General features: G+C 43.7%; 1 protein-coding gene across 6 annotated transcripts; it reads right to left on the bottom strand.

The window, feature by feature from the left end:
- Positions 1 to 300: 300 nt before the first annotated feature.
- Positions 301 to 22,618, bottom strand: LOC120791487 (sodium/potassium/calcium exchanger 1-like). 6 transcript variants are annotated; one of them, XM_040129907.1, is made up of 10 exons: positions 22,582 to 22,618; positions 20,070 to 21,192; positions 16,264 to 16,434; positions 15,100 to 15,208; positions 7,852 to 7,929; positions 5,817 to 5,956; positions 4,529 to 4,813; positions 2,350 to 2,439; positions 1,851 to 2,017; positions 301 to 558 (listed from the first exon to the last, which is right to left on the bottom strand). In XM_040129907.1, the coding sequence occupies exons 2-10, from the start codon at positions 21,018 to 21,020 to the stop codon at positions 309 to 311; spliced, it is 2,241 nt and encodes a 746-aa protein (XP_039985841.1). In that variant the 5' UTR covers positions 21,021 to 21,192; positions 22,582 to 22,618; the 3' UTR covers positions 301 to 308. The 6 variants fall into 6 exon arrangements, with proteins under 6 accessions (XP_039985841.1, XP_039985833.1, XP_039985850.1 ...); XM_040129899.1 differs by lacking the exon at positions 22,582 to 22,618 and adding an exon at positions 22,342 to 22,444; XM_040129916.1 differs by lacking the exon at positions 22,582 to 22,618 and adding an exon at positions 22,040 to 22,125.
- Positions 22,619 to 25,762: the final 3,144 nt, after the last annotated feature.

The raw sequence follows: 25,762 nt of genomic DNA, 5'->3' as shown, positions 1-25,762 counted from the left end.
AGGATTGCGGAGGTCAACTAAAAGGTACGCTATATAGCAAATGGGTGGGTGATTCTGGACAACGTTATCACGACGTGGCTGCAGCAAAAGATCACAGACTCATTATGTGAAGCGTTGCTGAGGGTGGATTTTTCCTTTAACATCACTGCTGGTTTCGTTACGTGTTTCTACTATGTGTCTACTGCGTGCCAGTCGGCCTTCCGACCTTAGGCCCGGTAACATCTAACACACCCTACGCACAGCGTCCATCCTGTCCAGATGCACCACGTCGTGCGCAGCGGACGCCGTTCGCGCCCCACCCCCCCGCCTCAGATCGAAATCGGGCAGACGAGGACGCGATCCTCCAGCAGGACGCTGAGGACGAGGAACACAAAGTACAGTACGAACATGGTGAGGCCCAACATTCGGCTCATCTTCCAGCGACAGGCGGCGATGGAGATGATGACGAAGAGGAGCATGAGGAAGAGCAGCACGATGGCGCAGAACAGGCCGTTGGAGCTGACGGTTACCGGCTTGCCGTCGTGGAACAGAGTGTACATGAGCCACGGGACCGGCAGACTAGAACCAGAGAGGACAGATGTGTTGCTGTCTGGTTTACAGGTCATTTACACTTTATGTGACAAGTGCGTCCTAGGATAGTGAATCTGGAATCACTGCCTCAAGTGCTGTACGTTGCACTTACTGTAAATACAATGCTGAGGCACCTCTGCTTCACTTCAGTCTATTTCATGCTTCCTCTATACTTCTCCTCCACCACATTTCAGAGGAGAATATTGTACTGCATTTATTTGACGGCTAAAGATTGTAGTTTTATTTTCATATTAAGATTTTACATGTTCCAGCTAGTTTTTTGAGAAACTTTCCTAGTAATTTACTAAAAACTACCAGGATATTTCCTTGAAATTCCTTTGCAAATTGGTACAAATGTTAAGGGGAAATGGAGGAAGTGTTAATTGCTACAGTTAGTCATTACCTGCTTGTTATATTTGAATTTTTTAAAAGAAAAAATTGTAAGTTATGTGGCAGGCAAGTGAAAAATAGTTCAAAAATTGACGTCAGCATCCACTGGAGTTTCGTGTCAGTTTTAAACACAAAACTAAGGAATTTCCAATGCAGCTGAAAACTACAGGTGAGCAAAAAATTCAACCAATTTGTAGCATCAGCGGCAATTGAATAAATATTTACTGATCAAGGCAGATCATTAAGAATCGTTAGTCTTTCTGAGAAACTCCGATGGACCTTGACGTCTGTTTATGAACTATTTTTCTCTTACCTACTGCATAGTTTCCTAGTATTTTGCTTAAAACCTTGAATACAACTAGACGGTCGTTGAAAACTTCCTCCATCTTTTCCTGGTGTCCCGGTAAATTCAGTACAACGCCCATTTCCCGCAGCGCTAATTCCATCAGCACACCAAGAGTCGCGCCGGGGGACTCCACTTGGCCTTTTTCCCTGAAACGATATTAAAACTCAACACTTCCTCAGGAATTTCTACATTAAAAGTCCCGTGGCCTTTCCTCCATAGGTAGGGCTTTTAATGTGAAACGGAAACCCCGAAAACATCAGCAAGTGCTGAGTTCTGCTGAAGGTAGCATAATATCAATCAGGAGCCCGGTAGAAAGAAAAAAAAAAGTGTGAAAACATTGTTATTGTTAAGAGAGAAACCCGGAGCGGGGGAGGGCAGAGTATAACGGGACTGTTGTACCGATGAGTTAGAGCTTAATGGACATTACACTGAATTTACCACGTGGGCTGTTGTAGAAGGCCACGGGCGATTTACCCGGCCATCGTCTGAATATTTTTCCAGAATCATTTCAGGCGGCGCAGACGGGGTGCCTGCGGTCACTCACCCCACAGTGATGTCAAAGATGTTACTGCCCACTGAGCTGGACACGGCCATGTCCCCCAGACCTTTCCGGGCCACGATCACGCTGGTGATCAGGTCGGGGATGGACGTCCCGGCCGCCAGGATGGTCAGGCCCATGATCTCCTCCGAGATGCCCACGGTCTCGCCCACCTGCGCGCAGGAAGGGGACGAGAACCGGTGTCAGAAATTAAGAAATATTAATATCAGCAACACATGCCCCCATACCCTGAGTCTGGCTGCCAACCGCATGTTAACTCTTAGCCTATATATACAGTGTGTCTGCATTTTCTTTCTTTAAAAAAACAAAAAAAAACAAAAACAGGTCGTGAATTTATTGGTGCTTATTCTGATTATTCATAAATGAGTGAAATCAGTTAAAAAAAAACAAAAAAACCCCATCAAACGCATCAATCTGGATGAAAATGAGATTTTAAAGCCGAATGTGAATGCCTGCAGACGTGACGTGTGAAGCGTCAACCGACCTGATGAGCCCACCACACCATCATGTAGGAGAAAACTCCGATCCACAGGATGGAGCCGATAAACGTCATGACAAAATATCTCCTGGACGCCTGGAAGATACAAAAAAGGAAGATTCAGCTCAGAAACACTGCTACAGAACATCATGACTTGTCGTGTAAGCGTCTGGAAACAGAGATCTGGATCCAGATGCGTAACGAGTGCTTGGTTAGCGCACCCCGTTAAACTGGTCTTGTGCAGTGAGCGGCGAAGCTGGAGACATTCATTCACACTGTGGACAGTTATGCTCTTAACCAAGAGGCGTCGTATCGTTTCAGATTTTCATGTTTGGACATTGTTTGGACCTTTGGCAACCCGACGCCATTCAGCAGAGGCCAAAACACGTCCACCAATGCATCGGTGTGCGGGCGTCTAAATGAAGAGGTTCACCGTGAGTTTGTTTGGTGTCACGAAATAGGAATAGTGATTATTGTAGACGATAAGTTAGTTTCAACGTGTGGCTCTAATTATCTATTCAATCCGGATGAAAACTGCTCAGTGAGGTCTGTCGATTATCCTGCTGTAAAGGACGTTTTTTACAGTCCTCAACGCTGCACCTCAAAATAAATTCAGCGGGGCTCATCGAATCCGCAGAAGCCTCCGAGGCGGGACGCCTCAAAACCTCAGCCGATCACAGCGAAACCACGCGTCCGTCCCCGCACCCACGCGCGACCTGTATCTGGGAGTAAGCGGGCCCCTACGGGTGTGATGCGTTTCGTCGACCTGCCGCGGCGCCCAGGTGCCTGTTCGGACTGCAGGTGTCACTGGGACGAGCAATCAAATCGAGTTACCTCAGAAGACGAATAACATGATGTTGTTTTTAAAAGGCGATTACATTTTTAGGGAGGAAAATATCTCCTAAGTTACATTATTATTATCTGTCTGGTCAAGAGGAAAAGAGGTCTGACATTATGCGATATCCACCTGTGGAGGTCCTGCCATGACTGCGTATCGTCTTTGTTTGGGTTTGTCAGCAGGATTACGCGAAAACTACCGGACCCATTTGCACCAAACGCGGTGGTGGGATTGGGAATTGGTCCCGTTAAATTCTGGTGCGGATCCGGTTAAAGGGTTCGATCCAGGAATTTTGTACCACTTTCCTTAACATTGAGAGAGACGGCAGCCTTTGACATTTTTTTTCAGTTTCTCAGGAAATAACCTTTGAAAAAAGGACACATTTATGGTCTTGAGATCCATGAGTTTGTTCAATTTGGTGCAGATCCAGATAATAATCTGGACACACAGAGTTGTACTGACTACGTTTTACGACAAATGAGTCATTTATATTATCAGACCATTTCCTTTATCCTTTTAATTTTCTATTACAGGAGCCACACAGACGTGTAGGATTGTTTGGCCTCGGCGGAGGAATCCACTCTGCCGAGTGCCATCCTGGTTTTTATTCATTGTTTCGTCTATAAAATGCCCGTTACAATTTCAGCCTCGTATTTGAGTGTTTTACATTTGACAAATGGTTGACATTTTTGTTAAAAGGACTCAAATTATTATTTGAGTGTCAAAAGAGCTGCAGGTTAATTTTGTTAATAGATGAATTGACTAAGAAAATTAAGCTGCATCCGTTTTGATAATCGAATAATGATTTGTCAGTTTCAAAGAAAAAAAATGGCAAATGTCTGATAGTTTCAGCTTCTCAGATGTGACAGTTTGCTGCCTTTACCCGTCTTACGTTACAGTAAATTGAACCTCTCTTAGTTTTAGACTGTTGGTCAGACAGAAGAAAAGACATGATTAATACCGACACCTTCGGGTGTAGGAAACTGTGATGGGCGCTTTTCACCGTTCATTAGTCTTTTCTAGACCAAACGATTAATGGAGAAGAATAATCAGCGGATTCAATCGATAATGAAAATCACCAAATAGTTGCAGCCGTAGTTGAGATTGTCCCTTTGATTTGGGTAAAATGAGCCTTTAATAGCCGATTACACTGGACCGGGTGAAACCACCAACTGCCCAAGGCTTAGGGCTGCTTGCCATGAGACCAGTGAACCCCAGCTGAAGTTTTACCCACTGGAACCAACCGGATCCGGGTGAAAATCTGCGGCGGTCACATGACCTGTTGCTGTTTCCATGACATCGGAGTGAAGGTTTGACGAGCGTTTCTGAAGGGTTGTTTGTGCTCACCAGGTTGCGGACGTCAGGCACCGTGAGCCACAGCGGGAACACGATGGGCAGCAGGAACAGATAGGTGGCCTGCTTGCGTCTGGTCTCGGGCCACTCTAAAGACAACGGCTCATTCTCCTCCTCCGCTTCCCCCTTTTCCTCCTCCTCCCCGTTTCCGTCGTCGTCGTTGCCATCTTCACTCTCACTGGAGTCACCGCTCTCGTCGTCCCCGCTCTCGTCGTCCCCGCTCTCGTCGTCAGCCCTGCCCTCTGAGCCCTCTGTTGCCCCCGCTGACGCTGCCGCCGCCTGCGGGAGAGAGGACACACCAGCGTAACTGACAGCGTTGCCCGGACGCCAGGGCTGCAGCGCTCCAGCCTGGTCGGTCTAGAATATCGCACTGAGCCACGCTTCCTTGTTTTTCTTTAAAAGCTGGCAGCTGCGCATGTAAAGGGGGGACGCCCCGGTGAAAATAAAGTTGATGTGTTATATCTATTACAGAAAAATTTGAAACATTTTGAGAAAAATATATTTAAAAAAAAAGCTCTCTTGGCCATTTTGCATGCAGCACTTAGACGTTCCCCGACTTCAGCTTGTCATTTTTACACCTGCTGTCAAGTCGCCAACGCGCCAGGCTTTAATGTCCGATCATGAGGTTAAAAAAAAACAAACAATCTGGTGAAACCTACTGATCTTAGTTAAAGTTTCTGAAGAATCCTCTCTTTCCCTCAAAAATCGATCTTAAACCGGTTTGTAGCCTGTTCTGTTTTTTTAGATCCTGGAGAATCTGTACCACAGAGAGTCCTGCTGATTTAGCTGCTGGTGGTTTCTGTTTGCTGTAGCTCTGGATGTACAGACCGTGACCACGTGGATGACGTCAGATACGGTCTGACTCTGTGATCCTCTGAAATGAAACAGATCTTTATGACTTAATTTCTAGGTCGGTAACTTCTGCTCTTCGTATTATGAAGCAGACTAATACAATGTAAGGGCCAGACTGAGGTGGCTTTTCCACCTCTGGTTTCAACGAAGACCTGAAAAACCGATGGAGATAATGTGAAACCTCACGGCAAAAACGGAGCGTGTGCAAAACCTTTAAGATTGCACAGAATTTCTTAAAATGCTTCGTTATCGATCGCACTTGTTGATCTGGTATTTCGAACAGTTGTGGCAATGGATGTAGTAAGAGGACAAAAGGGTCGACCGGGGCCCCAATATGTCTGGGGCCCAGATTTCTGTGCCGCTCCCCCTGTTTCCAACACGTCCATAATCAGGCGAGGGGGCAGAGTGAGCTGAAATCGTCTCGGCGTACCTTCGACCCGTCCGGCTGCTCGGACGTCTTCTCAGTCGTCTCCTCTGCCTTCGGAGGCTGTGAGGTGGACGGCTCGGCTGCGGCGTCCCCTGGCGGACCTGCGGCGGCGGCGGGCTCGGACTTTGGCTTGTGCTCAACATCTGGAGAAAGACACGGAGTGATGAGAGACTGTTGGAGCTTGAGCAGCACCCAGTTAAACTTGTTCAAGTCATCTGGTTTCATGTCAGCGTACAGAGGGAAAAAAAAGACCTGCAGACTTTGTCTACTCACTAACCAAACATAGTTCGAACAGCAGCTTCTGACTTAAACTAACAGAAGGAACGACATTGTCTCCATTCGACCGTTTACTGATTTGAAGGTTTTATTGATTTGTATGATTTGTCAATTTTCTTTTAATGCTTTCTCTCGTTTACTTTAACAATCTCTCTCCTCTTCGTTGTGTTGGCTGCCATTTAACCTCCTCGTTCTGTCTCTGATGTTATTTTTCTTAGTTATCATTAATAAAACGCTGCTGAGTTAAAAGTCAAAGATGAAAACAAATGATTCGATTTTCTTCTTATTCTCTCTTCTTCTTCATTAGTTTATCAGTAGGTCATGATAACTTGTTATTAACAAAACGGGTTCGGTTCTCCGCGTTTGGACTTTAACCTTCTGCCATGTGGCGGTTTGTGATGACCTGAGAGTCGAGGCTTATTGTGCTGCTGGGCCAGTTTTGAGAAACTGTATGGCGCTTCGGAGGCTCAGCTAGACGCCCGAAAGCGACCTGAAAATCTACTTTGCAGCGGGGACAATTAGAAATGGTGAATTTACATATCCACACAATAGGATCCTCTAGTAAAACGATCCTGGAAAAATTCTGCTCACACAATCCTCTGAAGGTGTTAACACTGGCCGAATTTATTCATTTTAGCAGAACTGCTGTTTATTTCACACTTTGAGACTTAAAAAATAAAATAAATCAATAAAAATTTCAAACGATGAGATGACAAAATATTTATGCTGCGTGGGTCGGTATGAAGTGCCAGTGGGAGTGATTGGAGTGTTTGGAGATAAACACGCGCTCCAGTCATCGAGGGAAAGTGATTCAAACACACACACACACACACACACACACACAGAGAGTCCCATCTGCATGTTGCTCCTCGGGCTGATTGATTCGGGCTCATTGAAGCCTCTCCAGACTCCCTGCGGCCCCACTTTGCTCTGCGCTGCGGACCCTGAAGCACCTCATTACTCCGCACTGTGACGCACAAACACGCGGAACGAGAGGCTCCGCTGATTGCGGAGGACAACCTCCTTCAGCCCCAAACCACCTCTGGCCATCGGCAGATACACACCCAGCCTCTTATGGGCGCTACACCTCCAGCACAGAAATTTCAAAATAAAATATCCTACGATATTAGCCAAAAATGCTGCCAATCAGTTCGAGAACACAAAACTCACTACAGTGTTATGAAGGTACAGAACTACAGAACAGGCCTGTTTGTTTCATGGTAACACTTTGCTTCAAGTCCACTATTTCATATTTATAAGCTGCATACTAACATTTAACGAAAGGCTTATACAGCAGCCAAATACACACACACACATACTTAAAATAAAGTGTTACCACATTCCTAAAGTGGCCAGCAGTCCTTTTTTAAACACAATTAGAAACATGCTTATTTACTTTTTTTTTTAGATGAAAGAGATCAATATAAGTTTAATTTTTGTATGGACAGATGTCTTTATAGCCTAGCTTAGCACAAAGACTGGAGGCGACACGACTTCTTTTGATTTTAATTTTTTACTTCTGTCAAAAATGAAAAAGAAGAAAAAAAAAAAACCTTTTCAACAACTCCCGCTGTGTCTATAATAAACTTTAACCTTGTTTAATGAAGAAAAAGAAATTTAAAGTAGACATTGTGATTTTAAAGGCTGTTAGAGACTAACACACTTATGGGGTTGTTAATGATCTTTTGTGAGTGTGGGCTTTCAATGAAATGTCAGATTGCACCTTCCAGTAAAAGGTGTGAAGGTTTCACACATGACTCACCTTCTGAGTGGCGTTGCTGCGACTTGCTCTGTAATTTGCCCGTGACCGGGATGTTCAGAGGCTTTACTTTGTTCTTTGCTGCAATTGAGAGAAGGACGGCTCATACAAAAATCACATGCCAGACCATGCCAGGTACACTTCCTTCAACATAAGGTCGACATGCCTTTGACCTTAGACCCACACAGCGGCCGTTTCGTAGGAGACTGGCACAAAAATAATCAGCCTGCACATAGTGAAACCCCACCGAGGACTGTTTGAATTGAGAGCAAAAGTCAGCTAATTACCCACACCCGTGCTAAAATGTGCACCTACATCCCTCCTCATTGTTGTGATCAGTGTTCCTATTTTCTCCTCGGAGGAGAATCTACAAAATGCCAGTTGTTTTGTGCTGTAGCAGTGGACCTTTATGTGCCAGGGTGTGTCTCCTTACTATCTTGACTTTTACATTTCCGTGTCTGGACTGTCAAATTAGCAACAGAATAAAATTATCTTGGCCTTTACAAACAAACTATTATCTTTAAATAGGTATGTGACAACAGCATAACTTGTGTTTTACTTTAGTAAAAAGACTTTTCTAAAAATGCTCGTCTGTACTAATAAATATGGAAAGAAAATGTAAGGTAATGTTCATATTTCCCCTCTAGTTTCCCTGTATTTTAGATTGTGCTAATAAATACAACAAAGGAAACATTCATAAGGAGGGACGCAAAGGACGCACTTGAGAATCCTTCTTGAGACTCATTTTGAAGCCTAATTAACAACCACATGGAAACGTTTTATCAGAACCAAAGAGACGAGCAAACAGATTCGGTGAGAATCCTGTGGTTACTGCCCAAAATTTTTCCAAACAGCCGGTGTGTGTGGAAAAGGTCACCGGCAACTGGATGCAAGCACACCAACATGCAACCATCCAATATAGACAAACCACCGTCCAAAATAAAAACATCCAACCGTCCAACATCAGTTCAGAAACACATCAGGGACAGAAGCAAACCGGACCGAGCACCACAACAAGCACAGACACGACACAGAAATGTCCTACCGTTCCTCTGCACTGACCCCTCCCCTCTGACATCACCATTAAAGGACGTCTCTGATGGATATACACATCAGAGTCAATACCGACCATTACTGGTCTCCTCCAGTTATGTGACACTGCAGTTACAGGCAACTAGACATATAATAAATAAATAAATAAACAAACACAAACACAAACACAAACACACACACACATATGTATGTATGAAACGAGAATTTTCATTCAGAAATCTATTTTTGAACAGTATTCAAGGTTAGACGATGAAGCTGGAAAGTCAGAGTCTCACTTTGATTTAGGGTCTCGTGTTTTCCAGCTAGTTTTCCTGCAAAGTTTTATTGTAACCTCCTAAAAATTAGCCTGACTTTACTTGTAAAGGCCCACACAACTTGGCACTAATTTTAAAAGGGCAATGGAGACAGTGTTTTAAGTGTTGTAATTGCTACAGTTATTAAGTACCTTTTGTAAGTACCAATCAAAAAATAAAAAAAATTAAGAAATTACATAGGTAAGTTTTTTAAAAAGTTCATAAACAGATGTTAGTGTCCATCGGAGGTTCATAGACAGAAAATGTGCCCCACTGAGTCAATTCGTTTTACAGGTCTGGTCTGTGGAAATTAAGTAGAAATTTGTTCCTAAGTGACACTGTTGAGTCGGTGAAACTTCATAGCACGGCGTGTGTTTCATTTGTTGATCATCATCAAAACTAAGGAATTACCATTGCAGCTGAAAACTACAGGTGAGCAGACAACTCAACCAATAAATCGAACTTAAATATCAGTTATATCAACATTTACCAAACAGATCTATAACCTGGGGCAGCTCAAAGTCATAATTAAGACTTTCTATTTGTCTTTCTAGGAAACTCTGATGGATAGTGAAGTTTGTTTATGAACTATTTTTCAGTTATCTACTACATAATTTCCTATTTAAAAAAACCAAAAAAAAACAAAATAAAACTTTCTCCATTTCTCTGATAATTAGAACCAAATTACAAGGAAATTTCTTGGAAATATCCTTGTAATTAACAGCTACATACCAGCTAATTTTTAGGACACCAGAGGAAAGTTTCTAGGAAATTAGTTTGAAAATACAAATTTGAAAATAATTTCTGAAGATTCCACAGAAAAAATTAGGTTTGTTATTTGCCAGACTGACCAGTGGGAATGTTCGTTCTCTGTTCTCGTTTGCTTCGAGTTACTGACAGGGTTGCACGTGAATGTAGCGCAGTTTGGCATCAGATGAACATAAGAATGTACAATGAAACCAAGACACGACAGGGAACAACAGCGAGGCAACATCTTGTTGCCGCTCTTACCTCGTCTGGCTTTCCTTAGGCCCGAGGTTTTGAGGGCCCCTCTAAGGGCTGCCTCTAGGATGGAAACCGACAGCAATGATTTTAACTTCTGGGCCACCTGAGTTTTCTTTAATATGTATGTCATTGCATCAACTACATTTTAGTTTTGCTAGTGCTGCAACCAGCCTTCAGAGTTTAACGTTTTGAGGGTCAGATCGACTCGTGTCCTGTCAAACTGAGGGAAATCATCAGTCTGTGCTGTTTAGCACCTTCAAAAAACTGTTTGCCAGTATTTTGTGTGATAGATTGTTGAATTAAGATCACTGATGTACCCATTTTGCTTCAACCGGTCTTGTCCACCTTCAACTTCAGTTAGAGATTTCCTACATTTCCCATAACACCTTTTAACAAAACTAGAGAATGCACCCGGACTGAGTTTAGCACTCACAAAGATGCGTTTTGTTTTGTTTCTTTTAAAATACAGATGAAAAGTGGAGCTGTCGTAAAAATATCTGGACGTGATGCGACTCTGACTGGTTATATACAGGAATAAAAAAAAAAAAATTAAAAAGAACTAGGAAAACCCAGAAATGCATCACCAGACCAGAGGCATCACTAATAAATGTTCTCTAACAATGTTAAAGTAGTTTAAAGCCCACAGTGACAGAGGAGCTTAAAGAAACGTATAAAATGGCTCCTGCAGGTCTCTATAACTAAACTGTCGTAGCTTAGCTGTCACACTGCCATCATAGTTCTATACGGTGGAGGAGGAAGTATTCAAATTCTTAAGAAAAACTAGCGATACTAACACTTCCAAGTAAGCAGTTCCAGTGAATTGTTATTTGTTCCCTCGTGGAAATTTCTCCGCAGATCAACGAGTCTTTATGAACCCAACACAACTAAACAAACACTAATGACTTCCTCAGAACGTTTTCAGTACTTTCCCTATGATTTGTAGTGAATTACATAGATATTTCAAGGGGATTCCCATAAAGCTACTAAATTAGATGTTACTTCTAACTTTAACTGCTTCGTACGCTGTTGCGTATTTTAATCTGTAGTTTAGCTGCAACGATTAGTGGGCCGCCAGAAAATCAGTGGGCAACTGTTTTGATAATCGATTAATCGTCGCAGTCATTTGTAAAGCAAAAGTGCCCCAAGTTCTCCGGTTTCAGTTTCTCAAAATGTATAGATTCAATGCATTTTGTTGTTGTTGTAGTTGTAGTAGTAGCAGTAGTTGTAGTTGTAGTATATCAGAGTGAACTGAATATCTTGAGGTTTTGGACATTTGGTCAGAAAAAATACGCACGTTAAAGACATCGCAGTGGGCTTGAAGACGTGTAAAGATCATTTCTTTCATTATTATTTTCTTTTTTTTACATTTCTAAAACAACTAAACAAGACTAAACAACTAAGTGATTACTTGAGAAAGCAACTGGCAGATTAATCTATAATGAAAATAATCAATAGTCGCAGCCCTTCTCTATTAACAGTGCATAGTATTCTCGTCTCGTATGAATAATCATATAAAAAAGTGTCAAGTGACTACAGCTTTCAAATAAATGTGGTGGAGTAAAAAGTACAATGGTTCTCTCTGAATTGTTGTAAATTTGTACTTCACTAAAAGTACTTAGGTAAATGTACTTAGTTACATTCCACTTCTGTTTCTAAACAATGTCAGGCAATTGTTAATAAGGCCCCCTTTTATATGGTTTATAAGTTAAACCTACTACTGGTTAATAATTTTTAATGTTTGATAAATCAAGTACTGATGCTTTAAAGTTTAGTTTTTAGCCTTTACTTGTGAAAAGTCCCACACTGGCTGTTGAATCATTCATTATAACACGAATTAACTTTCTAATAAGCCAACAGGACGTCATCTGCTAGTAAGTCTTTCGTAATTATAGATGTTAAGAAGTGATATCTGGGTGCGCCTGAGCCTTCTCCTTTCCTGTCAGTCTAAACACTGGGTCACAGTTCAGATATCTACTGCAGCACACTGACTACTCTCTAATCTGTTGCTCCACATCTGAATTTATGAAAGAAAAAAAAAAAGCAGAGGTGTAGGTGTCTGGAAGCTTCACTTAAGACTCGGACAGTTAAAGCCACGGACATGACATTCAATCCAGCCGCATGGAGCCGGTCTCGGGCCCCGGGCCCACCGCTACACCACTTCCGTGGAGATAAAGAGCTTGGTCTGCTGGCACACTGGCTCTTATCCAGCTTTTATTAGCCGGTATTGAAAAGCTGATTAGGGATCAGCGGTGGCCGAGCGCTGCGAGAGCGAGGAACAATCGGCCCCTGCGAGTCCGAGGACGTGCTGAAGGTCGCCGCGGTTCATCACGCTACCCTGACATACAGGAGGGGGACGGGACGGACAAAGCGGCACAGAGCTGGGCCGCTGACAGCTTCACTGCGTCCTAGAGCTGGAAAGTTGATTGATTAGTAATTTTTCAAGCAAAAATAATACCAAAAATTCACAATCTCCGGTTTCTCAGATCTGAAAATTAGCCACTCTTTTGTCATATATGACATTAAATAGATTAATATCACTTTAAGTCATCGTATTTAGGATTTATTAGCAGTTTAAACATCTAATAAATGTTTATAACGCACTATAGTGTAGTTGGATGCAGATGCAAGTGTTTATCAATGTACTGTAATGATAAAAATAGTAAAACACAGTTCTAATAATGTAACATTAAGTAATGGTCTTCATGGGAGAAGTTGTAATCGCTGACGAGTGCAGTGCATTAGTGAACACTTGAAATGTCCTCGTAGCTGCTGACGGCTACATTACCCGTTATAAAGTGTTACCGGTTCACTGACATTAAGCAGAACGGCTGAGAATGAAAATACTCAGCACCAGTGCTCGTATATGAATAAGAAAAGGGTCCTACTCTCTTCAAGAAATTAGAAAAGTTCCTTGTCACCATCTGTCAACCCCTTTTTCTTTTGAATCACATTGACCAGTCTATTACTGCAGCAACGATTCTCCTTTTTAAAAAAAAATGTACCTAATGCTGTGAAAGGGTTTTATGACCCTTTTTAGGTCAAAGCCTTGAAGCTGCTTAAAACCCAATTTCAGATTCCAGAAACTTTTATTATGTTAATTGAAAGTGAAAAATGTCGATTTCAATTTGTTTCCTGCATCCAGGTCAAAATGGACCAGGTCCTGTTAAAAAAACAACTCTGCATTGAAACTTTTCAAACCGGGACTCGATTAACAAGGAGACTCCACTAACAGCCTCAGGTTTGTGAAGCTTTATTCTATTTGTGAAAACACTGAAAAAGGGCGATTTCACCACTTTTTTCCTTCATCCGTGTCTGAATCAAAAACCACTATACTTAGACTTTTCAGATCTGGACTAGATTAACAGGGAGAGTTTAAAGGCGGTTTAAAACAACGTCTGGTGGTCTGGTGTATGGATTGTTTGACACTGGCCTTGGCAGACGTCTGCGTTCCACTGAGTGCCCTTCCGGTTCTACTTATGACCAGGTCTTCGATCTAGACCTGGTCTACTGTTGTCTAGATTGAGAAAATGCAATGAAATCGCACTTGCTTTCATTAATAAAAGTTTAACCAATCTGAAAGTGGGTTTCAGCAGCATTGAAGCTTTAACTAGGTTGTCTAACACCCTTTCTCAAAAAAAAAAACCAGAGAATCGGTCGCTGGGTGTCGTCATTTCAGCTTCCCCTCAACAGCCGAATGGGAAGCTGTGAATCGGAGTGAAACTTCAGCATCGACGGACAAACCGAGATGGACGTGGCGAGATGCAGATAGCAGTGCCTAACAATGCATACGCTACACTGGGAATGCTGTTCATCTTCACACATCGTGGGTTCGGCGTTTAAGCCACTATAAATACTATAAAAACTACACCAATCTAAAAATGAGGAGGAGATGCTCGTACTTGCAGCACACGCAAACACACAGACTTGTACACACACGGCACCTATTCAATAAGCTCCAGCTAGCACGCACACACACACACACAAACGTGACACAAATGCAGGCAAAACAAGCTAGCAAACATATCGTCCTAACCAAACGCATGTTAGCTAACCAAAGTAACATTACTGATATGTTGTTGGTTACTAACTAACGGTGCAGCTGGAAACGTGTTTAAAAGTGAAGCTCGTTACAAGGCAACAGTTTCTAATGTTTGCATCTGAAAGATCAATACAGTTAATGTTTCTGGCTACGTTTCAAATGATTGAACTTTTCAAAAACAAAAAAACAAAAATCAAGAGGCGCGAGATGCAGCTCGTATATTCTTATCCTTCCGATTCTAACTTCATCTGGGCCCTGAACACAACCCAGATTTCAGCTGCCCGCTGTTGCAGAGATCTAACGGATCGCTCGCTGCAAAACCAAAAGACGAGAGTGTCAAAACCTTTTTCCAAGACGACTCAGTGTATGCCAGTACATTGTACTATTACAGGACTGGTCTAACTGGTCTGAAAGTTTCCTGTATCAAGTAGATAGCAAAGACAGAAAAGTCTAATGTTACGAATTTAAAGTCATTTACCCATTGTTGTGATTAAATAATATCCAAAGTCTCAAAATGTTCTCCAAAAGTGAAAAGGGACATTAATCTGAAGACAAATACAGAAGGAATTAGAAGTTTTTTTCCTTTAAAAAGGGATTTTTTTGTTTGTTTGCTTCCTTATTCTCCATTTTAAGGGCATTTTATTGTATTATTAAATGGTATAAAGAGACACGCAGTATTTGGTCGTTCTGTAACGTGGTCCTGTGATGCAAAACAACATTTCAGGGAAACACATTTCACCACAGCTTAAATTTCATACGGATTTTATAAATTCCAACATCGCTTTACTCCAAACACCTCTACCACCAGGCTGCAGATTCTATCTTGTGACCGCAGAGGCCGTTACTGGTTCTGGCCGTTACCTTCTCCCAGAGGGTCCAGCGTGTGGATCATCAGCTGGAAGATGGTGCTCCGCAGCGACGTGTTGTGGAGGGAGGCCGAGCTGCCGCCTCGCTGCAGGACGGGACGCACCTGCAAGACAGCGGGCACGTATCATCATCAACTCCAAGGCATCATTCGGACCTTTCGGGGGGGGCCAGCAGTGACACCGATATTTTCAGTTGGTGATCGCAAAACATTTTCAGCTCACCATCAAAACCTGACAACTTGACAATTAAATGCTAAAAAATAAACTAGATTTTTCTTATTTCCCTTTTTTTGGTAACACTGCAGCAATAGCAAGCTTCTCCAAGAAAGCACGACTGGCGGAGAAGCGGGGCGTGAAGGAACGGAAAGGAGAGGGACAGCTTTGAGAGCTGCACAGCTGCAGAATTAAGATGTCGGGGAAGAAAACATTATCCGTGGGATCGTGACATCCCCATCATCCCCGTCCGACAGCCAGATGTCGTGGCTGACAGAAATTCCCAAATGTCTCAGACTCGGATTTACAAGTCCGAGTTTAGACGATATGACGTGAACGCGGCATTAACCCGGAAACGTCTGGGGCTTATGGGAGATGGTGTTTGTTAAAGGCGGCTAAAAGACATTAATACTGAATAAACGATTAGGTCAGATTTTTCAATGGCTACCTTCCTACTTATGATAAAGTGTCTGTTCCAAGGCTGGATTTTCTGTTATTAGCGTAGTTACAAATGTCAGTGGGATTTTGAAAGAGATTTTCTTCCTTCTGAAACAGAAACCAGAAACATTGGTTTCATTATGACTCTCTTAGTTAGACACACCAAGAAGCCATATGTTTTTCAAGATTTCGAAAAGTGAATTTAACACCTAAAATGCTACACTTACCCGTATACAGGACATTTTACAGCCTTAAGCTTAAAATAACCTTTTCACGACTTGCAGACAAGCTGATTAAAACCCTCCACTGTGGTGGAAGTGCGAAGGTGAAAGAACCCCTGGGATTCATTTCTGCCTTTACATGAGGAATTCATTTCCAAACAACATGACTAGGCAATTACCTGAATAAACAGAACGAACATAGAAAACTGGCTGTGGTTGCAGGTGAGAGGAAGCTCATATAGCCGTCTACCTGCAGTTAACACCAACCATAAAATAATTTTCCGTACCCTGAGTCTGGCTTTGTCCTCTTGTGGATCTGACGGCGGTTTGTTGCGTTGAGGGCTGCCCGGAGGCGGTTCAGGCTCTGGTTTGGATTTTTCCTCTGCTTTCGGTGCAGACGGAGGAGCAGCGGGAGCAGCAGAGGGAGCAGCAGGTGGAGGTGGTGGAGCTTCACTCTCCTGTAAAGTCAGTGCTCAGTGAGTGTTCAGATTTCCATCACCAAAAACCAAAAACGTTTGATTTAATCCAGATGTGTTAGATTTGTCTGAAGCTCGGTCTGAGCCAAGATCAGATCCTGACTGTCAAAGGCATAATTGCTGGGTTGGTGACGGGTGGGTAGGTGGACGGATTATGAGACAAAATGCCCCTGGGCACGGACATGTAAAAGGCCCCCCACCCCTACATAAGGGTAAGACCCCCACAGTGAAAGAGATGCAAAATGGTTTGTAGTTTTTTTTTTTTTTGGTTCTTTGTAGTGGTTTTAAATCTCTCTGCAGGTGTTTTGCCCCCTTTTGTTTTCGTGTCCTAACCCTCATTCAGCGTCCCTTTGTAAACGTTTTTTGTCTCTTTGAAATCATTGTATGTGTCTCTGTGGCTGCTGTGCGTGGCTGCAGTTGTTTCGTGTCTTCTTATTGAGAATAAGAATATTGCTCCGCAATATAAACGACACACACCGCACAAAGAGGGGTAGTAAACACAGGGTTAATCGGGGTCCATCAACTCAATTTTTTTTTTTTTGCCCCACGCAGCGGGTTAATCCGGCCGTGGCTGTACGAAGATCCAGGCGTCACTCAGTCACTTACCTTCAGACTGTGTTGTTAATTTTGCCACTTGGGTTGAAATCGCTTGTTGAAATGAACCGATCAGGTCATCTGTTGTAAGACTGGTGGCCAAGACACAGACAGACTCACAGGTGGCACTTGTGTGTGCTTACGAGCAACACTGGCACAAACGTTCTCCTGTTCTTATCCTGAAACTCTCTTACTTATTTTTCTGCGACGCTTGTTGGTACGAGGGCTCCAAGTCAGGTTCGCCAAGCTCTGCACGAGACCTGATGAACACCACCCGTTCACGAGTAGGTGCACGTTCGTGAGATCTGATCATTAGCATAATTATAATCAATGAAATCCTTATTTAGGATTTTTGTTTTTGTTTATTCCATTGCTCTTTCAGCTACAGGCATTATAATTCTTATGTCAAACACGTGCTTCTTCCCCTGCGGAGAGAGGCAGACTAGAGCTGCAAGAGTTGGTCGTTTAATCAATCGGTTGATCGACAGAAAAATAATCGGCAAACATTTTGACAACTTATTAATCATTTTAAGGCATTTTTCAAGCGTAAAAAAATAAATTAATTAAAAGAAATTTAAATATCGCCCAACGTTCCCTGGTTCCAGTTTATAATTTGTGAGGATTTTTATGCTTTTCTCTGTTTTATATCATCGTAAACTGAGTATCTTTGATTTTCGGACTGCTGGTCGGAAAAAACAAAAAACAAAACCTTGCGCTTGTGCATTTTCCACCATTATCTGACATTTTAAAGACTAAACGATTAATTGATTGTCAGATTAATCGATGATCAAAATAATCATTAGCTGCAGCCCTGAGGCAGACTATCTGTACACGACTGGTGTGACAAGTCTGGACCATTCGCGAATTTCATTCCCGCCCGAGAGAAAATTCTAAGTACGAGAAAACCGGTCGATGCAACGAGTTCTCTTACACTCTCTGGTGCGTGAGAACGAATCTGTTCATCAGAGCGACTTCCCGCATGAGCCCTTTGTCTCTGCAACGCGAATATCTCAGTGCCTTGTGTCCCCAGTGCGATACCGCATATTCAGCGGGTGTCCGCGGGTTATCGTCTCTGAACACACTGTTGGAGAGACAGCACTACACATTCTCAAGAAACAGAAGAGTTCGCTGGTGGAACGTCGATCCTGGGTGTATTAATATGAACGAAAATGCGTACATCGGAACGTATTAACAAAAGGCATATTTTGAATTCCAGTAATTCTGACCAATTCGTGTGGCAGCATGCCTCATTACACTCAGCGTGGTGACCGGAGGGGCGCATAGCGACTGCAGATGTGCTTCAGGCTAATTGGAGAATGTGTTGCCGATACTTGAAATACTGAAACACAGCCCTGCATGTTAATCACAGGCTCAGACATTTACTGCTCCGACAGCTGCAGAAAGCGGTTTTGTCTGCAGGCAGTCTGAAAAAAATAAGCCTTTTAAAAAATACATTACACTCCTTTGTTTAGAGGTTTGATTATTCTAAATGAAATGGTGTCCAGATACTGACAATTCAGGGCCCGTGACGCAGACACGGAGTGACATTTCCATCACTCCATCGGTGCGACACACTCGCTGTGACACCTGGCGTCCTCTCTGTTCAGCACCATCAAAGGATTTTACACAAATACGGGCTTGTCACCCGCTCAGACCCACAAATCATTGCCCCCCTCCCCTTCTTTCACCGTATCTGAGCAGGCAACAGAGGAAATAAAAGGATAGAAAATACGCTGTGTACAAATGGAAGTCGGTCCGGTAACAACCGCTCCGCAGAGACATCTGTTTTGTCTGTATCCATTGTTTCTTATGTCGGATTACCGTGTTTTTTTTTGTTTTGTTTTTTGCCCCCCCTCTCTGTTTTTCTGGGGGTTGCACGAATGCAAAACAGGTTTAAAATCGACACCTGCTGGAGTTAATTCATACTTCGGGTAGTTTCCCAGGATAAGGCTTGTGTTATTCTGTCTCTTTTTCCACTGTCCATGATAAATCTCATAGAAAGACTCGAACCACTGATGCCTTAACGCGTCTCCAAATCATTTCTGGCTTCCCTGCCCCGTCTGTGAGACTCCAGCCCCAGGACAACCGCGCGTTACTGACGGCGTTAATCCTCAAAATCAGCTCACGGATCTATGGTGTCGTTCATTGAGAAAGTTTAAACAATTGCCCGGAAACAGCTGGGCAGTGTGGTTTTTAGGTAACGTCGTTCAAACAGGGGCGGATAGTGCATTCGTTGGGGACTATTTTCAGCGGAGGATTAATCCACATCCAGGGCTCTAACGATTATCTGTGGCAGCAGGACGGCGCGTGTGGGAACGAGTCAAAAATAAACTCCACCGTGTGTGTTCACGGTGATGAAGGAACCATGTCACCCAGTGTAACAGGGTTGCTCACTGATGTGTTTTCAGCAGTGGTTTTTTTTGGACAAATACGGAGCCCAGCCGCAAAGAGGAATAAGATACGTCAGGTGTCAGACACACAGGCAATGGTTGTTAATAGGATACATTCACTGCTGGTTTTGGGCGTTTCATGGGATTTGGTGACGATAACAGAAATATACAATATCGCCAGACTTACAGTTAAACCTTGGGCCGTTCAGTAATTAGAAACCGACCCTTTATCGACTAGACTTGTGTTGTGATGTTCATATTCAGATATCAATCCACAAAATTCTGTTGCAAATCGCATTTATAAACTAAGATGATTGGTTATTTAACTTTTATTTTTCAACATGTAAGGAGTCCTTTCTTTCCTGGCGTACTGCTGGAAAATTAGTCACAATGATATTTTCATCAATTCATTTGCCGATTAACTGATTAAATTTTTTGGTCTATAAAATGTAGGGAGAAAAAGTGCCCGTCACAATTTCCCGGAGCACAAATTTACACAGTCAAATTGCTTGTTTTGTGCAACCGCCAGTCCGAAACCCAAAGATATTCAGATATATTCATAAGAAAACCAGCAAATATTCACATTTAAAAGCTAGAACCACTGATACGGCCCCGGATGTGACAGCGACTGACCTTCTCCGGCTCCTCGGCTGTCCACACCTTGACGATACTCATGTGCTTGTTGATCTGGGTCTTGACCGCCTGCTCGATCTGACTGTTGAACTTCATGAAGCTCACGTAGCTGACGTAGCCCAGCAGCAGCAAGATGCTCTCCCACCACAGGATCGTGCTGTCCAGGAAGAAGATGATGAGCATGATGAGGTCCAGGATGTAGAAGGTCACGTCTCGGAACAGGGGCCACCAGGTCAGGTGCAGCATCTCGTGGGAGAAAATGGCACACATGCCGATCACGAACAGGATGTTGAAGACGGCCGAGCCCACGATGGTGCCGATGCCCACGTTGCTGTGGGAGATGAAGACGCCGATCAGGGAGGTGAAGAGCTCGGGGGCAGAGCCCCCAGCCGCCATGAAGGTGGCCCCGGCCACGTCATCCGAAATCTCCAGCTTGACGGTGATGACCTCCAGCGCAGGAACGAAGAACTCATCGCAGACGATGGCCAGGGCGACAAACATGTAGGTCATGCCTATGATGTGCAGGACCACCCAGCCTTGTCGTCGCTGCTCCACTGAGAAAATGTCCTCCGGGTACTCGCCCTTCCTGTGAGGGGGCTGGAGCGGGGGACGCGTGGGAACCGTGGTGGTTGGTGGCGGTGGAGTTGGAGGAGGTTTGGGGGGTTGGGGATCTACGTAGACACACTGTTCAATATCTGTCCTGTTGACGATCATCACCAGAGGGGGCTTGCTGCCCTCGGGTGAGACCTCCTCCTCCTCCTCCTCCGTCTCATTGGACGCCATCACCTCCCGAACGCCGACCTCCACGACGTCCGTCTGCGCGGAGGCTCGCGGCTCCGACAGCCTGGCTTTCAGAGTCAGGGTGTAGACGAAACACAGCAGCACACCTGAGATGAAGAGGAGGACGCGACTGCTCCTGAGTCTCCTCCTCGGAGGCGAGCGCACGTTCATTGCCCTCGTGGTCTCGACTCCCAACGGGAAGCTATGTCAGATGCATTGCTATTCCTTGACGGCTCCAGCGCCGTTGCGTGGCGAGAGGACACCGCCGACAGAGAGGAGACACACACATGTGCACACAGTGTGTTTCATCTTTTACAGCTGGCAGCTTCGACCTGTTGAAGGACTGGAAACAGAAAATACACGCAGCTGAAAAATCACATCATCACGGACGTGTCTGTATTTTTTCCACTGTCCTCTCTGCTTCTGCTTGCATAGTTGCAGAGGCAGATCTACTCCAGTGTGTGTGTGGTGTGTGGTGTGTGTGTGTGTGTGTGTGTGTGTCTGTGTTGGGGGGATGCAGACAGCCACCTGTTACTATGGCTACATAATCACACGGGCTTTTGGCTTTTCACAAAGCAGGAGTCCACTGGAGACATATCAGACACGTTGAGACGGCGAGAAAAAGCCGGACCCGAGTCAAAACGAAGCAACTCCTTCCGGAACTGCCTCCGATCCCATTTAGCGTTACAGGCGTGGGCGCGCGCTGGGAGAGAGCGTGATGAAATGCGCGCGCTCTCAGCGGTTACCAACGAAACACTGAACAACCCCGGCGGCAGGTGCATCGAGATGTCCACGTTGAGCAAAACCGTTAAATCTGTGACTGCAAAAAAACCTAAAAACCCCCAAAAACGACGTGTTGGGTTTAACCGTGGCGGGGCTGAGGCCAGATTATCACCCAAGGTCGGCGCAAACTGTTAATCTGTGTCCCTCCACCGGCCACAAAATCGAGTCGAAGCGACGCTAAAATCCCGAAAGCAGCCGTGCGCAGCGAGTGCGGGTGCGGGTCTTACCTGTACCGCCGGCCGCTCGGCCCCTTCGCCGCCGCGCACCGTCCCTCGAGCCGCGCGTAACGCACGCAGAGATGCTGACTCCGGTTTTTTTGGGGAGCTACAAGGGCGCACCGCATGTCAGGGCTTGAACGAGGCTCAGCGTAATGCCGCTAAGAGGATTAGGAGCCGAGCACCTCTCACCTTCCCTTTCACACATAACTCCGTATCAATACACCAACATTCAAACCGCCGTGCGGGTCGCAGCTGCCGGTTCGGGGCGAGACCTCGGGGGGGGGCTCCGAAGCGCGGCGCCAGTCGCGGGCGGAATGATGACATTGTTCAGGGGCCGACGGGAGGAGTTGGGTGGCCGTTCTGGGTGTGGTCGGGTGAAGCCTCGCCTGCAGACTGTTATGTCCCTAAAACACGACTCAAACCCGCTTTTTGGTTTGGCGGGACAATGTTTTCAGAGGTCCACAGGATTTACATGCTGTGTGAAAACCCACTTTCACAAGTTCTCGTGTCCAATCTCGGAATTTAATGCGACGGTCTTGTGACTCGGCCCCGGGTCCAATAAACATGGATCCATTAATTAAATGACGATAACAGTGATAAATGAAATGCGACCAATCATTTTACGTTCCCTAAATTTACGGAAGAACTAAAACTTGGCAGGAAAAAAAAAGCCCGAAACCACTTGAGAAATAAAGAGAAAACATTAAAAAATTAAAAATAAAACTTTTTACCTCCATTCTGAGTCCCTGCTCACCCAAAGAAATGTTGGGGGGGGGGGTGAAGTTGTCCCGCCCTAACAGAAGGGTGAGGGAGCTGTCAATCAAACAATCTGTACACCCACACAGACAAAAAAAAAGGTCCAATCCGGCAGAGTGAAAACATCTGCGTGGGTGGCTTCGAGGGCGCCGGGGGGCCCAGTAGGAGACCACAGCATCATCCACCGACATTACAGCGATTAGAAATTTAATGCACTGCCGTGTGCAAAGTGAGTGATTATTTAAAAAAAAAAATAGAATAGTCCTTTAAAAAAAAAAAAAAAAGCATTGAACTGATAACTGGAACTAACATCAGAACCCAGGTTTGGAAATTAAATAAAAGCAAATTCAATAATTATTCAATTGATACATTTAAAGCTTAACTTAAGGGTTTTATTTTCTCAACTCTCTTCATGGGAGTTTAGTTAAAAAAAACAAAAAAAACTATACAGTCGCCCTAATTTTCACTTTTTCTTTTGCAAGAGTATGAAACATTTATTACGGTGAAACTTGTTTTAATAAATTTTAACAAAAAAAACAAACAAACAAACCATGAAAACCAACGTATACCAGTGTTTCCATTGAAACTGATTCACTAAACTTAAAAAAGGACAGGTTCATAGATTTTCAAGTCCCCAACATTCGCATGTGAACCATGAAACGGAGCTCGCCTCGCTGTCGTCAACTCAAGACTGGCCAAGCCTCACATCAGCTTAGACGCTGGGACACAGTTTCACACGGAACGAGGACTCGGGGGCTTTTCTGCTCCATCACTTACAGCAGAAGACACTTGGAGGGGATGTCTGGATGAGCAGTGTTCATGTGGGCACCTGACTATTGGTTTAAGACAGACGTCCTTTAAGAGGTCCCACATTATTCAGAATTTTCTTTTCAGTCTATTTTTAAATGAGTAAATAAAAAAACCCTTAAGGTGTTTTCAAAATGAAAAGTAAGGGAAGCTACGGTTTCTTGTGTGGTGGTTGTTAGCGGACACTTCAAGTCTCAAGAAAACACACCCCATGTTCAAAATAAGAGCTCTGATGTTAAATTTTTCTCACTATCAAACGCAGCATCCGTCTGAATTTGCCTGCAGAAAGACTTTTTAAAAAAACAGAATAAATGGACATGTAAGTGTGTCTGTATCAGGCTGCGTGTCCACTACACATCCTCCCCCTGAGGGACACCCTTACAAAAAAAAAAAATCAATTTCAGAAAAAAATTAAAAGCAACAACTTCAGTACACACAAATATGATATAAAAAATAAATAAAGTGAAGGTTCAGTGGTGAACAAATTGGAAACGACAACATTTTTTCAACAGATTTTCAATTCGTGTACAGACTTTGGTTAAAATAACGTGAACATGGGGTGGACGACTTATCAGGACATTTGCCAACCCTCAAAATATTTTTTCTATTAACACAGCACTGATGAATCGTCAATCTCTCAGACACTTGCTTCATTTCGCTTTTCCAAAACTGGGGGGCATGAACGACAGTATGTCCATCGTGTCCTGATATGTAGTGAGTGGGACATTTCACAGAAGAAATTTCCCCCATAACATTTATAGGTAACTGACTAACTTTTCCTGATGGCTTTTTTCAAATTGAGAGACCTCTAACCCTTTATTGATGACTTACTAACATTTATAACTGCTGACTTTATGGATAGGAGGGGTCTCCCTGATGAATTTAACTGCCAACAAAGTGTCACGTTGGAGGGGGACCGTCCACAACTTGTTAATAACAACAAAAGTTGTTGTTATTAATGGCTTATACCTGATCTGCAAGGCCTTGGTAAGCATTGGGAATTTTAAATTGTTCTGATTTTATGGCAAGTTGTTGTTTGTTGTAACAAGGACAAAAAAAAAAAAAAAGCTCTATGGAAATTTGTTACCACCACTAGGGGGCACCAAATAAAAATTTAACATTCTATTCATATGGTTTTAAAGCAGCGAAGGACTCCGCTGAGCTAAATATGTCACACGTTAAAAATGATCATCTTTCCATCAGGCGTTTGTCTGCATCCTCCACCCGTCTTTCCATTTTCTACTTTTCTCCTTTGTGTTCTTTCAACACCCGAGTACATAAACAAAATATCCTGGTACTTCCTGAACTGGACTTCAGTCCCACCTTGTCTCTCAAACTGTACAACTATTTCATGGGTAAAACTCTACACAGAGTGAACCAGTCAAGAGCCGTGGATTCTGACGTGTCCACACATCCACCGACGTTCAAGTGTAATTTAACACGCGCTGAATATCTTGCTTTTGTCGACCTCCGGTAGTTTAACGTCTCAGCTCGCCACTGTGATGCACAGGTGTAACTCCACGACCCCGCGACATCACTGCTGGGCGAGGTAACAGGTGCAGCATATCCCACTTCTGATCACGCCCAACCACGTCCTCCAGTGACGCCGGCTGTGCGTCAGGGGTGAAAACGGGCTTTAAACTTCACAGCCTGGTGTTAAGTTACGCTTTAAATCATCTGCCTCTGTTGTAAAAGCATCACAGACCGATTTCAGGGTTTCAGCACTTTTGGTTTTCATTCACAGTTTACATCTCTTCATTTTCAGCCACTTTCCTCTTGCAGCTATAAACAAGAGCAGAGTTTTGCTGGGGAAAAAAAAACAAAAAAACAAACATTTTCTGTCATGAGGTATAGGACTGAGTTTCTGTTGGAGATTACCAATAAAACTAATATATTGGCCTTTATGATGGACTGTGAATTCTGTCCGGAACAAAAAAAAACAAAAAAAACAAACATTTGCATGGCTTTGTTAATATTCAAAGCGGTGAACAACTGATATCTTCAGCCAAGGCTCAGTGTAAGGAATGCACTTCTGAATCCAACAAACATCTGCACTTAAAAATTACAGTTTATAGTTCAGAGCCACTGTGTTTTCACGCAAAAGCATCTGAAATAATCACTCTTATCGATGCGAGGACCATAAAAGAGGTGTTTCAGGTTATTAACTTCAACTTGTGCTTCTGCTTTACAAGAACCTACAGGTTCAAAAAAATCCCTGCAGTCTTCGCAAGTTACAAGCAAGCAGGGGTTTTTTCAAGTGTCTCATGTGTCGCCAGCTTCGCTCCAGTGTTGAATCTGAATTTTTTTGAAAAAAAAAAAAAAAAAAAAAAAAAAACAAAAAACACACCA

The sequence above is a fragment of the Xiphias gladius genome, chromosome 1, assembly GCF_016859285.1.
Source record: "Xiphias gladius isolate SHS-SW01 ecotype Sanya breed wild chromosome 1, ASM1685928v1, whole genome shotgun sequence".
NCBI lineage: Eukaryota > Metazoa > Chordata > Actinopteri > Istiophoriformes > Xiphiidae > Xiphias > Xiphias gladius.
This window is presented reverse-complemented; position numbering and strand designations above follow the sequence as displayed.

What these genes read in the sequence shown, in the direction of transcription:
- LOC120791487 (XM_040129907.1), bottom strand. Translation starts at nt 21,020, where the DNA reads ATGAACGTGCGCTCGCCTCCGAGGAGGAGACTCAGGAGCAGTCGCGTC. An exon ending in AGGACAAAGCCAGACTCAGG is followed by an intron (nt 15,209 to 16,263) that starts GTACGGAAAATT and finishes GCTGTCTTGCAG; the next exon opens with GTGCGTCCCGTCCTGCAGCG. An exon ending in TGCCTGACGTCCGCAACCTG is followed by an intron (nt 2,440 to 4,528) that starts GTGAGCACAAAC and finishes TGTATCTTCCAG; the next exon opens with GCGTCCAGGAGATATTTTGT.